Source organism: Aegilops tauschii, chromosome 5, assembly GCF_002575655.3.
Source record: "Aegilops tauschii subsp. strangulata cultivar AL8/78 chromosome 5, Aet v6.0, whole genome shotgun sequence".
In the NCBI taxonomy this organism is placed as follows: domain Eukaryota; kingdom Viridiplantae; phylum Streptophyta; class Magnoliopsida; order Poales; family Poaceae; genus Aegilops; species Aegilops tauschii.
Window position 1 is genome coordinate 58438851 of NC_053039.3, and position 14088 is coordinate 58452938.

Consider the following 14088-nt stretch of genomic DNA (forward strand, 5'->3'; position numbering starts at 1 on the left):
TTCTTCTTTTTTCTTCTCCTCCTCCTCTTCTTCTTCTTCCTTTCCTTTTTCCTCTTCTTCTTCTCCTCGTCTCCTCTTTTTTCTTCTTCTTCTTCCTCTTCTTCTTTTTTCTTCTCCTCCTCCTCTTCTTCTTCTTCCTTTCCTTTTTCCTCTTCTTCTTCTCCTCCTCTCCTCTTTTTCTCTTCTTCTTCTTCTTTCCTCAAACTAAACTAAACCTAAAACTAAAACTAAACTAAAACTAAACCTAAAACTAAAACTAAAACTAAATCTAAACTAAAACTAAAACTAAAAAGAAAAAAAAACAGAACAAAACATAAAAAAACAAAAAAAAGGGGGGCTCACCTGGGGCGCAGGGTCGGTGGAGGAGGCCGGTGGAGGAGGGGGGTGGGGCGGTGGAGGAGGCGGCCTGGGGCGGCGGGGGGCCGGGGCGCGAGGGGGGTCGGGGCGGCGGGGGGCCGGGGCGGGGCGGTGGAGGAGGCGGCCTGGGGCGGCGATGGGGCGCGGGGCGGCGGGGGGCCAGGGCGCGAGGGGGGCCGGGGCGGCGGGGGGCCGGGGCGGGGGGGCGACGGGGCGGTGCGGCGGCGGGGAGCCGGGGCGGTGGGGCGACGGGGCGGCGGCGCGCGGAGGGCGGCGGCGGCGGGGGCGGGGTGGGAGGAGAGAACGGCCGGCGAGGAGAAAGTGAGTAACGGGCGGGGGGGTACGGGCCGTTAGGTAGTGCCCTCTTTGCCGTCCGCCTCTCTTTGCCGTCCGCTTTTTTGCCTCTTTGTCGTCTGCTAGCGGACGGCAAAGAGGTGGCCCGTTAAGTTTTTCCCAAACGGGCGGGGGGTGGGGGCCACCTCACTCTTTGCCGTCCGCCAGCGGACGGCAAAGATTCTTTGCCGTCCGCTGGCAGACGGCAAAGAGCTGGCAGATGGCAAAGAGCTTCTTTGCCGTCTGCCCTTTCTTTGCCGTCTGCTTTTGGGTAGCTGATGGCAAAGAGCTTCTTTGCCGTCAGCTAGCAGACGGCAAAGAGCTGGCAGATGGCAAATTAGCTGATTCCAGTAGTGAATCTTCTTAACGGTGAACCGTTTGTGATGGGCCGCACATCATACACGTTCTATAATAGTGAACTGTTTGTGATGGGCCGCGCATCGTAAACGTAGCACCACAGAATACCAACTGCGATGGCGATGCGAGCAGAAACGAGTAGGAATACTGTAGGGGCCCTATCCCCGACGGTTTCTGGGTCGTCTGGGAAGGACCCCCTATCGCCCACACTCACTTGGCGACGGTTCCAAATGCCGTCGCGGAAAGGGGTTTTAAACCGTTTGTTTAGGACCAACGCGCACCAGTGGGAGCCAAATTTGGTTGCATTGGGGGGGTCTAGGAAATGCATATAAAGTTGGGTAGGTCAGAAGGCTCTGTCTGAGAGCACGCTATTTCTTGACATCCTTAAAATGACCTCAATTTGTTATGGCCTTGTACGACTAATTCAAGGCATCATGCCAAGTTGTTTTTGTTTTCGACAAATTTGGCATTTTATGTGGTTTTCTCGGTCAGAAAGGTCGATAAATGGCTGGACGTGTGGCAACTTGCATACGGTGTCGAAAGTCGTTCAAATCAGGCATGGATGCCTACCATGGTCATGCCCACCTTTTTGCAAATTTGAGGTCATTTGAAAGATGTAAAAAAATAGACCATACACAATGGAGGGTGTTTGGATAGGGCCAGAAGGGACTGCTTGAAACTACATTATTTTTCAACATCCATCAAATGGCCCCAAAAAATTTCCACCCACTTCTAAGACGAATTCAAGGTATCATGCCAAATTGTTTGGATTTTGACAAGTTTTGCATTTTCTGTAGTTTTCTCGGTGAAAAAGGATCAATAAATGGCCGGACGTGTCGCAACATGCAAACAACGTCAGAAGTCGTTCAAACCTGGCATCGATGCCTCATATCACGCTGCTGCGTGGGGTCATTTATCCATAGTCCAAAAAAATACCAGTTTTGTGAGTGTGCTAGACTAGGCGAGAGGGTGTATCCGAGAGCATGTAGTTTCCTCTAATTTGAATGCCTATGTTATTCCAAAAATATTTCAAATTTTTAACAAGTTTCAAAAAGAATAATAAAGTTTAAAAAGAAGAAAAATGAATTAACGATGTCCAGGCCTTGGTTCAACTAGGCGACGACATCGCTCCCGCCGGGTGCCTGTTGGGCCGACCCAAGTGTTTGCGGATTCAAAAGAAGTTCATCAATTTTGAAACCAAATGTTCACAGATTTGAAAAAAAATATCGCGGGCTTTGACAAATGATCGTAAAAGTTGAAAGAGTACATGGATTGAAGAAAAGTTCACCGATTTAGAAACAAAGTTCACAAATCTAAGAAAATATTCATGAATCTAAAAAGTTCATGGATTTAAGAACAGGGTTGATGATTTAAAAATAGTTCACAAATTTAATAAATAAAAGAAAATGAAAAAGAGAGAAAAGTGAAAAATAGAAGAAAAACGAGACAAACAAAAACCAAAAAATTAAAATCACAACATGTTTCGAAAGGTGTTCAGAAATTGTTCATGTTTTGATTTTTTTTTCAAATTTCAGAAAAATGTTTGCTAAAATTTCGTTCATATATTCAAAACTATTGGGAATTTCAAAAAAATTCACATTTTTAAATATTTTTTGATTTTTTTCACAAAATATTTCATTTATATTAATTCTTTTGTGTTTTCTTACATATTTCGAGCTTGATTATACCTCAAGTGGCAGTGGAGTGCCTATCAGTGCTTGACTTCAAGTGGGAGCTCTTGAGTTTGAGTCTACATGTACTCTTTTGTTTCTCGGTATTTTTATGTCACTTATATTAAACATGATAGGTGGGACATGGCTTAATGGGCCGGCTGAGTTGCAAGCAAGTACGTAATTCTTATACGAGCTTATTTTTAATTGCATGAACTTATTTTAAAATTTGATGAACTTTAAGAAAATAATAATATTTTTCTGCTTTTGTGAACATTTTTTAAATCGATGATTTTTTTCACAATCGATGAACTTTCTTTCAAAATTAACGATTTTTTTTCATTTTTGTGATTTTTCCCCAAAATCCGTGAACTTTTTCCAATGTAATGAACTTCTTTTAAAATTTTTGATGAACTTTTTTCAATATCGATGAACTTCTTTTCAAATTCATGAACTTTTTAAGTTTGTGAACTTTCTTTTCAAAAACCGTGAACACTTTTGAAGTATGTGTCCCCTCGACGCAAATCTATCCCAAATTTGGAGTGAAAATGGGTCGAAACGGGCACAAAACAGACATACAAATGAAATGGGTTGCTGCGTTGGTCCGTGTTTTTTGTTCGTGCAAACCCAAATGGACACAGCCAGACAAAATGGGTCCGTGCATTGTAGTTGGCCTTAGCTTTCCTCCCTTCCATCTTTGTTGTTTCATACAGAAAGACCAAGGAGGGCGCTTGCGGCCTCACGATATTGTGAAGCTCAGGAACTATCTCTGCATTTCTATGCTCGTGACAGCTGAAGCTAAGCAGCTAATTCTTGATCACAACACCTACAAACGCTATATAAATTTGAGCATGTTTTCTCCTAAAAAAATCAAACTACAAACTAAAATAATTTTGAGCACCTGACAACCGGCCCATTCAAAAGAAATCGCCACGACATTCAACAGCCCATGGGAAACAACCCAGTCGAGCAATAAAGCCCAGGGCCTCCAAAACCGTCATAGCTTTTCCTCCAAGCAATGCGTCGTCATAAACCTTTTCCTACCCTTCGCCCACTGACACCCGGGCTCACGGAACTCGGGCTCCACGAGTCATTCCCTACGTCTGACCTCCCCTCCGCACTCCCGCGCAACCTCTTCACTCACCCCAGCTACTGCTAGAGGCACCCGTAACAACCCCTGGCAACCTGCATTCTTTCACAGACAAATGGGCCCCACTTGGTTGGTGACCTCCTGACCCCACCTGTCGGTGTCCGTGGGAGCAGGAGATATTTCCATCCCGTACGCGCGCGCCGGAGCCGCAGAAATATCTCTCGTGGCCGCCTATTAACCCCATTCCCTCTCTCCCCCTCTCCACTCCTCGTCCCCTCCCACCCCTCCTCAGAACCCTAAACCCCGCCGCCGCCATAAACCCTAGCCGCCGCCGCAGCCAGGGCCAGCCAGGATGTACGCCATGATCCGCCGCGCGGATCCCCTCCGGAGGCGCGCCGCGTCGGCCATCCTGGCCGCGCTGCTGCAGCACCCGGCGGGCCCCTCCGCCGCCGGGGCGTCGGCGTCGGCCCTGCCGCTGCGGTCGCCGCTCCCGCCGCCGGCGATGTGGTTCCACTCCAAGCCGGCCCCGCTCGGGTTCCGGGAGACGGGGGCCGCGCGGGCTGGGGCGCACGCTCAGTTCGCGGCGGACGAGGGGTGGAACTACGAGGATAAGAGGAAGCCCGCGGGGGGCGTGGCTGGGGCCGGCGCCGGCGCCGGCGCCAAGGAGGAGGGGCTGGAGATCGCAAAGCTCGGGATCTCGTCCGAGATCGTCGACAAGCTCTCCGCCAAGGGCATCACCAAGCTGTTCCCCATCCAGGTAAGGGGAGCAGGCAGGCACGCAGCCTTTCCCCCCTCCCTTCGATTGGAACGTGATTACTGCTCTCTTTATCTTCCGTGGATTGTTTGCTCTGTGGACACACTGCTTGATTGATTGCTGCACAGTTAATTATTATTTTTAGGAACAAGGACATCTCCTCTTGATGGAGTGTTGCAATTTCTGCTCAGTTAATTAATTTTGAGCATAGCTCTATGTGTGGAATTGCGGAGCATTTCTTACCCACTATGATAGTTTTCTGTGGTTTTCCACTACCTCACTGACCTATGCGAGGCAACTGTGATCTTTCCGTTCCGAATGGACAGATGTTTTATTGCTAGTGAAATTTATACACTATAAGTTAGTCTATAGAACCTTAATTAATTTGTAATTTGTAATAAGAGACAAAAATTTAAGGTTGCGTGATATTGTTCAGCAGTTCATTAGCTGTTGCAACTATCACTCTGTATTATTATGTGTGCTCGCGTGTCACTTTCTCTTGTGACAATAGTTATGCATGCTCAGCTGTTTTTTTACTTCTGCTTCTAGATTGGGTCAATCAAATCATCCCTGTATAGGTCCAATTTTATTTTCTTTTTGCTTACCTTTATGTTGTCATCTTCAATATTCTCCTGGCAGTAGGGTAGATTGTTTACTGCTTACATGATCACACAATTAGTGGATGCCTTGCGTTTTGGATGTTAAAATTCCCTTCCTTTCTCTGATGTGTAGAGAGCTGTCCTTGAGCCAGCAATGCAAGGCAAGGATATGGTTGGCCGTGCCAAAACGGGGACAGGGAAAACTTTGGCATTCGGAATCCCCATAATGGATGCAATTATTCGCCATAACGCAGCTAACAAGTAAGTTTGGACATTTTTTGCATCAATCATTATTCATTTTCCCTCTACCCCTTTTAGTGCCATCTTGTGTTGTATTGTCACCTCAATTGAATCTCTGGATCCACAGACCTGGAATACATCCCCTGGCGATATGTTTGGCACCAACACGGGAACTTGCAAAACAAGTTGAGAAAGAATTTGTTGATTCTTCCCGGCTGGATACACTGTGTGTATATGGAGGCACTCCAATTCAGCAACAAATGAGAGTTCTTAGCCAGGGCGTTGATGTAGTTGTTGGGACACCTGGACGGGTAATTGATCTGCTAAATAGACGTGCTCTGAATTTGTCAAATGTCCAGTTTGTTGTTCTCGATGAGGCAGACCAGATGCTGTCAGTGGGTTTTGATGAAGCTGTTGAGACAATTTTGCAAAATGTGCCTGCAAAACGTCAAACCTTGATGTTCTCCGCAACAATGCCACCCTGGATACGCAAGCTGATGCAGAAATACCTCAAAGATCCTGTCATAGTCGATCTTGTGAGTGATGCTTACCCATGTTTTACTGAACACTGCAACTATGATTTCATTGCAAAATTTGTGTATACATATCTGACCTTATTTGTCATGCATTTGCTATTTCGACTTGCATTTAACTTATCACTAGAAGTAACTTCAATTTTGTTATGTTCGCTGGTTGGTTCGGACTTTTGTTGTTTCGTTGCTAGTAAGATAAGCATTAGTGTTAGTATGAAGATGCATATTAAGAAAATTATTCTGGCGGTGTAAATGCATAGACACCTTAATTTTTTTGAAAACATGCATAGTCTATTTCAGGTTTTGATAATGTGTGGATGTGCCTGCAAAGATCTCCTAGTCTTTACCTGAAGATCTGTATATCGTTAAATCATTTTTAAGTTACTAACTGCAAAATTATGAACTAGGAAAAAATTACAGGTTAAGTTTGCTCTTTGTTGCTCCTGCATGACATTATAATCACATTGTTTAGTTAAGAAAATACATAGCTACTAGTTGGATTTGATTTATGATGCTATTTCTTTTCTAGGTGGGTGAAGATGACCAGAAGCTAGCAGAAGGGATTAGTCTGTTGTCTATTGCTACAGAGAATCATGCAAAACCTGCTGTCCTTGGACAATTGATTCAGGCAAGGATGTTCTCTCTGTAGTACCAATGGAATATTTTTTCTTAAGTGCTATCTAAGTTTCTTTCTGCACTCTATGACGTAATGTGTGTGTGAGTTCATTGCAGGACCATGCTAAAGGTGGCAAGTGCATTGTATTTACGCAAACAAAAAGGGATGCTGATCGGTTGTCATACACTATGGGTCGAAGTGTCCAGTGTCAGGCTCTTCATGGAGATATTACACAACAACAAAGAGAGAGGACACTTCAAGGATTTCGTGAAGGGCGCTTTAATACTTTGATTGCCACTGATGTTGCTGCTCGTGGTTTGGATATTCCAAATGTTGATCTGGTTAGTGTTTTTCTGTCCTTTCCTTTACTTTTGTCATTTAGAACTGTGTTATTAATCTGTTTAAAGCTGGCAACATTATCTCATTGCAACATCTGCTGTCAAACCCCTTACTGGCTGTGTTTCCTTGTTCAGGTGATACACTATGAATTGCCAAACAATTCAGAGATATTCGTTCACAGGTCTGGCCGTACTGGCCGTGCTGGGAAGAAGGGCACTGCAATTGTGATGTACAGCTACAACCAAAGTAGAGCTGTCAGGGGCATTGAGAATGACGTTGGAGGCAAGTTTAAGGAGGTGAGATTTTCCATCATTTTAAGTCGCTGCTCGAGTTTGTTCTTATGGCATTTATGCTCAAAGTGTTCTCTTTTTCGCAGCTTCCAAAGATCAACGTTGAAGGTTCTGACTTGACAATGGCTAGTGGTTATGATTCATTCGGAGGTGGAGGCGGAGGTGGGCGCTCACGCGGTGGCGGTTTCGGTGGCCGCGATTCTGGGTTTGGTCGTTCAGGTGGTGGGTTTGGTCGTTCAGGCGGCGGCGGCGGATTTGGCGATTCAGGGTTTGGCCGATCAGGTGGTGGTGGTGGATTCGGCGATTCAGGGTTTGGCCGATCAGGTGGTGGTGGAGGTGGATTTGGCTCAAGTGGTGGGTTTGGGGATTCTGGTTCAGGGCGGTCTGGTGGGTTTGGTGGCGGCTCTGGTAGCTCTGGCTCTAGCTGGGGTGGATTCGGCAGCTTTGGAGGCAAAAGCTCTTGATTGATCAACCCCCCATAGCCCAGCAAATTTTTGGTTGGAGCGGAAGGCAACCGGGTTAACCGGTTCAGCTTGATGGTTCTTATATATGGAAAGCCCTCTGTCAGAAGAGGTAAATTAACATGGTCTGATTCTTGTTGGGTATTTCAAGGTCGAATTTCTAGCGTGGACAACATACGCTTATATTGCCTGGAGCCGCCAACTTTGAAGGCAGATGGAAATAATCACGAGGCTTTCTTCTTTTTACGTTTCCTGCCGCAAGCTATCTGCAGCAGGGTTCCTTGTAAAATATATGCAGTGTGTCTTGTCTTCTGCGGATCACAATATATCTGTTTTTTTAGCAGTAGTTTTTGTATTGTATTGTCAAGCCTTTTGTGGACCTTATCTAATGGCCAGAACTTTAGTCTCTAGAAGCAAATGTTAAGATCTATGCATCAGATACCATGACTAGTTATTGCTAATCGCTAAGCTGCCAGCTCGCGGCGTGTAAACCATCTCTGCTCTGTTGGCTTTTACATACTTTTTGCTATACATTGCTTCTGAGTTAAAAACCAAGAATAAGTTTGTTGAGTGGCTCAGGGTGGTGTTTTGCCAAAATAAATAAATAAATAAGACAAGCAAAAGACACAATGCTCCACCGCCCGAACAGAATTTACTACTACTAGTCTACTTGTTTTTCAGTGGGGTTTGCGAACACCTAAGTTTCTATCTGTTACAATGGTTGGATTATGTTCAGTTTGTTTGATGATAGTTAAGAGTTAGAAATACACTCAAAAACTCTCAACTGGCTGACGAGAAGGGCTGCAAAGAACAAGCATCTAACATAAACAGATACAACGGAATACAACTTCCATATTACTCGGGGAGATACAACCAAAAATTAGGTTTTTCAAAAGCATCTTGGTACATTAGAAACTTAGCACACATTCAGTAAGTTCGGGTAGGTAACTTCTAAATTCTGCCAAACATATTGATGCGATGCGACAGAAACAGCTAGAACTGCACCAGCCCGTTACTTCACCTGTCCTGGAGAAAGCAAAAACGTCAATCCATTAGTAACCTGATTGGCATTGCTAATGCATAGCCTCCAACTTATTGATGTTTATAATAACAAAATGGACTATTAATGTATAGCTCTAGAAATCATCAACCCAGATTTCTACATTTTCAACTTGTAGCAGCCATTATGACTGATGTTTATAACAACAAAATGGAATAGTAATTAATTGATTTTGAAACAGCTAAACCAACGAGAACTCTAGCAATGCCCAGATAGGCACACATAGTTTCGACATCCACATGATATTCAACATCTGGATATCATTTACAGTTTAACGAGAGTCATTTTATTTTTGGCATCACCGTCATTTTAGTTGACGTGTATGTTATTCACATGTGTGAACCCCTATAGCCAAATTGACAATATTTTGGGAGTGCATGTTATCCATGTTGGCAGCCAGATATTTCCCATAGAGAAAAAACTGAATGGTCCATATCTCTTAAGCTATATCGAGAAGATATTCTTACATGTTGACCCATTTCAGCATTAGCACATCAAAATAGATAATCATCCAATGTGTTGTGCAGCGTTTTCAGCTCCATTAGATCCACCAGCAATGGCTATGCCTATTTAAGAAGGTAAACGGAAGTTGTTATCATTGACTAAAAAATCAAGATTAAAAAACAGTTAAACAGAAAGAAGTATCGGATAAAAAAAATACAACTAGTTTGAGATTCCACACATGCCAACTAAGTGGCATTTGATTTTGCATTTTTACTCGTTTGACATTTGATATGGATCTTCCAAGAATAAAGACAACTAGTGATAACACAAAATAAAATAAAGCCATGAGTTAATTTTGTCCATCTATCAAAGGGACGATTGTTGATTAAGCTTAACTTGTTACCGACTTAAGAGACATGCTCACCTGGTGGATGATTTGGAAGGAGAGGAACTCTCTGTGTATTTGATAACAATTAACAAAGCCATCGGTGCGACTCAGCTCGCAGACAAGATTCTGCAAGAACTGAGATGTTGGCATCAGGGCAAGATCGGAGCTATAGCCCCATTCTTCATCCATGAGCCTCCCTGAACTGTATTCTCTGCATTCTTGTTTCTTCTTGTTTCTTTCACTTTCGTTGCTCTGGTCGTTTGCCCATATGTTTATAGTCCCTCCGTTCCAGTATCTCCCATGCACTCTGTATGGCTCTGCCAGTTCTCTTAATGAATGAAAAGTAGCACTCGCTACATTTTGTCAACAAAAAAAAAAGAGATTTGACATGACCACAACCATATCACCCGGGGAAGCTGAAATCCCCTCTATTAACACGGTTACATTCGAAACTTTGGTAGACTAGCACCATTCAGCAAGTTTGTTTAGATATTTTATAAATTTTGTCGAACACATTGATGTGATGCGATGAACTCAGCGAGAACTGCAGCAGCCGCTCCTTCACCTGGAGAAAGCAAAAATACCAATCCATTAGTAACCTGATAGGCACTACTAATATATAGCCTCCAACTTACTGATGTTTATATAATAAAAGGAAAGAAAATGGACTACTAATGTATAGCTGGAAAAACCAAAACCGTCAATCCAGATTCTGCACTCCCAACTTGCAGTAGCCGCCTATGGCTGCTGTTTATAGAAGAAAATAGCCCAACGGAATATCGATTTGAAACGGCTAAGCCAAGGAGAACTTGTATGAATGCCCACATAGGCACACACACATGTAATTCAACATCCACACTCCATATTCAACTCTGTATATCATGTACGATCCAAAAAGGAGTCATTTTAGATTGGCATCATCATCCATTTTAGTTCTTCTATGTGCATGTGTTCCTTATAGCCAAATGGACAATAGCTTGTCAGTGCATGTTACCCATGATGCAGCCAGATATTTTATGCAGGAAAAAAAACAATCTAAATCTCACAAGCTATAAGAAGATTTTCTTACATGTTGAACCCTTTCAGCACATCCACACATCAAACCAGTCAGCCATCCCCATCTTCATTATATCCACCAGCAATGGCTGTGCCTGGAGACACAAGAAGTCAGCCAATTAAAAACAGTTCCAAGGAAAAGACAGATGGATAGCTAGAAACACCACTTGAGCGAAAGAACTCACTTTTGTAACTCACATTTTATAGATGATTTATAGCTCATTTTTATACTAACAAGGAATATCTAGAAACAGTACACTTAGCCAATAAGAAAAACCAAGACATGGTACAGAATTTATCTCATGTAAACTCGTCCCTAGTCATGGCAAGTTGTCAACCAACACAATTAGAACACCAAACTAATAAACTTTAGCAACAAATTTGACTTTAGGTATGCAGTTTTAAATAATTGGAGCATGATTAGAGCCAAGAAATGCAATTTATTTTGTATGCTACCAATATACTCCATCCATCGTGCTTATTGGGTCAGCGGGCCAACCAACGACGCCCAAGTTTGCTAGGCCACGTGCAATGAAATTAATTAGGAAATACTTTTTTTGCGACGAAATTAGGGAAGTGCTGCATGCAACGGAATTAGTTAGCGATGGGGGCATAGAAAGGTGCAAGGCATGCACACCACGTTCGGCTTACCTGCAGAGGTAGTAGATTTTTTTATGCAATGCAAGCTAATTAATTAGCAACAAACAAGCTCATACTCTAGTTTTCCTTCCCAACATGGTCCCAGAGTTTCGGCTAGCAGGCCTAATAAACGCGGACAGAGGGACTACTAGTCACTTGCAAGAGGGTCTACAAGTGGCAAAAAGTAAGTACTATATTCTCATATGCAGGCGTATTAGGTTCATTAAGATGAGGCTTTGATGATGAATTACTTTGTTAATATGCCTTTTTATGACATGAACTTGGTGCCACTTGATTTGTTTTCAAAAGCGTGTGCTGAGAATTGCAATATTACATCATATAAACCATGCGGTAAAGGAGTAATTCTTGGTCAAAGTGTTTCTTTTGCGACCAAGTCAAAGTCTTGTCTTAGCAAAACATAATAAGCCCAAGATATCGGAATGGCAGGAATATCATTTAAGAAGGTATGGATTCAACCGAAGTTGTTATTATCGAGTTTAAAAAGTAACGGATAAAAGAGTATAATTAGCTTTGATATTCAAAACATCCCAATTAAGTTACTAAGTGACATTTGATTTTGCAATTTTAACCATTTGACATTTGATTTGGACCTTCCAGGAATGAAGACAGCTGATGAGAACATAAGGAAAATATGGCTATAGATTAAGTTTGTCTATCTATCAAAGGGATAATTGCTGATTAGGGTTAAGTTGTCTGTGACTTAAGAGATACAATCAAGATGTTTGAGCAACAGTTTATGAAACATAACTGAATTTGGCAGCTCATACAATATTAGGACTAAGGACAAGCAATTACCTGGTGTATAGAAACTCATGAATGGATGGTAGGCACTTCTAAAACGCTTTCCAGGAATACTCTTGGATTGCATTGAATTAAGTTGAATCATGTAGACACTGACGTCCGTATGTATAAAAATTACATCAGTATCCTCAACATAGCACATTATACCTCCCGTCCCCTTGACATAGTCCCAGCCTCGTGTTAATCGCGCCATCCTTCTGGTTCTCCCAATCTGAGGACGGGGCCCGAAAATGTTACGCAAATCAACGGTCTTCCATGGCACCCATGTGGCAACACCATGAGCATCGACGTTCCTTTGCCACGTTTGGAAGTGTGGGTAAGACATCATGGCGAAGCCAACAGCGCCATCCTCAGCCTGGATGATTCGATGGGTACCACCACCGGGGAAATCATCTGTAACGGGTGGCCCCTTGATCACAACTAGACTCTGCTCTTCCAAATCAAACTCAACAATGCCAGCCTCCATAGTTGTAAGCAACCAGTAAAGTGCTTTACCAACGAGTGAGCCATCCATACCAGCATCAAACAGTTGACATGGAGCCGCCGTCGAGACGAGATTGCTCCATGCCCCGGTATCTGAGGAGTAAACACTGGCGAGGGGCCTATAGTCATGTCTGCACAAGGATACCAAGGCCACCTTGAAGGGGCTGGAGTGGCATTCACCGTGCACGTGGCCAGGGTCGCCGGCAGCGCAGAGCACGGCCCCGTTGAGGTGGACCGTCTTGAACTCGGGCGGAACGGCCACGCGGCGCTGCTCGCCGGTGACGGGGGCGCACACGACGAGGTCCTTGCGCACATGGTCTAAGACGAGGACGCGTCCGTGGCGGAAGCCGAGCACGCCGTAGTCGCGGTGGTCGCTGTAGCGTCCCAGGTCGAAGCGCCCGGGAGGGATGCGGTCGGGACGGTCGAGCAAGGAGGTGAAGACGAGGTCGCCCTGGATGTACTCGAAGGCGCCGAGGAGCGGCGGCTTGCGGTGGTGCGCGCGGAAGCGGCCGAGGAATCTAGGATCGGTGGTGATGCTCCGCCACCGCCTGCAGACGGCGGAGGCACGGATGAGCGAGGAGGGCTGCGGAGGGAGAGGGCGGCCCCGGCGGCGGCGGGTCGTCTCACTCATGTCGTGTGGGACTTGGGACTGGAGTGGGGGAAAGTTTGGATTTTTTTTACTCGAGTCACTTGTGGTATTGGGCTGCCACATCGACGCCGCCAAACCGCTCGCAATGGGCTGTAGCTTGGGCGTATGCTCGATTTGTTAAACGGCCGCTGATCGCTGTAAATAATACACACGGCAAAAAAAAAACTGATTTAAAAATTGCCTCAAGAAAAAACTGATTTCAAAATGTTGCCAGATTGCTAAATTTTGTTATTTATTGTTCCCTCCGTCCCATAATATAAGAACGTTTTTCAAGCTGTGTTAGTTTGAAAAATGTTCTTATATTATGGGACAGAGGGAGTAGTGGGAGGGAATGCAATATGTTGTTTATCATACACATGTTTTTTTATGGATGGTTGTCATACACATAATATATCACAGTTAGAAGCTAGTGGTCAATTTTCGAAGTTAAGAATCTATGCAGCACCGTTCATTTGCTTGGGAAGGTGGCCAGTAGCGGCGGCAGGAAAAATCAACGCCCCAGGTAACCTTTGAGGTACTGTAGCACTGTAGCTACAGTAGTGCTATAGCATCCAAAGGAAATACATCTCACGCCCCAGGCAGCGGCCCGGTCTGCCTGGGGCCTGTCTCCGCCACTGAAGGTGGCGGTCGAAAAACTGGGATGGTGGCTCATGGATGGCAATTCTCGTGATGTGCTTCAGCAACATCGGTAGCCGACAACAGTTTCGGGATGTGAGGAGTATGAGTACGTTCCCGGTCAATGCGCTACAACGATTTCGGCTCCACCGACGATGGGCCTCTCAATCAGCTCACGGAGCCAAATCAAGGCGATGGTACTTCTTCAGCTCCGGTGAGGGCATGTGGTGGTGATGGCAATTGCAATGATTCCTAGAGACTTCTCTTATTTTCTATTTTCCGTGGAGGAGTTT

At 44.5% G+C, this 14088-nt stretch overlaps 2 protein-coding genes across 2 annotated transcripts; one reads left to right on the forward strand and one right to left on the reverse strand.

Moving 5' to 3' along the window:
* Positions 1 to 4015: 4015 nt before the first annotated feature.
* Positions 4016 to 8130, forward strand: LOC109742398 (DEAD-box ATP-dependent RNA helicase 9). The gene is made up of 7 exons (XM_020301483.4): positions 4016 to 4564; positions 5294 to 5421; positions 5528 to 5936; positions 6463 to 6561; positions 6666 to 6890; positions 7023 to 7184; positions 7265 to 8130. The coding sequence occupies exons 1-7, from the start codon at positions 4160 to 4162 to the stop codon at positions 7640 to 7642; spliced, it is 1806 nt and encodes a 601-aa protein (XP_020157072.1). The 5' UTR covers positions 4016 to 4159; the 3' UTR covers positions 7643 to 8130.
* Positions 8131 to 8473: 343 nt separating this feature from the next.
* Positions 8474 to 13295, reverse strand: LOC109742397 (uncharacterized). Its single transcript, XM_020301482.4, has 5 exons — positions 12043 to 13295; positions 10601 to 10682; positions 9568 to 10096; positions 9167 to 9265; positions 8474 to 8665 (listed from the first exon to the last, which is right to left on the reverse strand). The coding sequence occupies exons 1-2, from the start codon at positions 13241 to 13243 to the stop codon at positions 10639 to 10641; spliced, it is 1245 nt and encodes a 414-aa protein (XP_020157071.2). The 5' UTR covers positions 13244 to 13295; the 3' UTR covers positions 8474 to 8665; positions 9167 to 9265; positions 9568 to 10096; positions 10601 to 10638.
* Positions 13296 to 14088: the final 793 nt, after the last annotated feature.

Coding starts and splice junctions, on each gene's coding strand:
- LOC109742398 (XM_020301483.4), top strand. CDS start 4,160: ATGTACGCCATGATCCGCCGCGCGGATCCCCTCCGGAGGCGCGCCGCG. Junction 6,562..6,665: donor TCCTTGGACAATTGATTCAG/GCAAGGATGTTC, acceptor AGTTCATTGCAG/GACCATGCTAAAGGTGGCAA. Junction 7,185..7,264: donor TTGGAGGCAAGTTTAAGGAG/GTGAGATTTTCC, acceptor TCTTTTTCGCAG/CTTCCAAAGATCAACGTTGA.
- LOC109742397 (XM_020301482.4), bottom strand. CDS start 13,243: ATGTGGCAGCCCAATACCACAAGTGACTCGAGTAAAAAAAATCCAAAC. Junction 10,683..12,042: donor CATGAGTTTCTATACACCAG/GTAATTGCTTGT, acceptor TTGTGTCTCCAG/GCACAGCCATTGCTGGTGGA.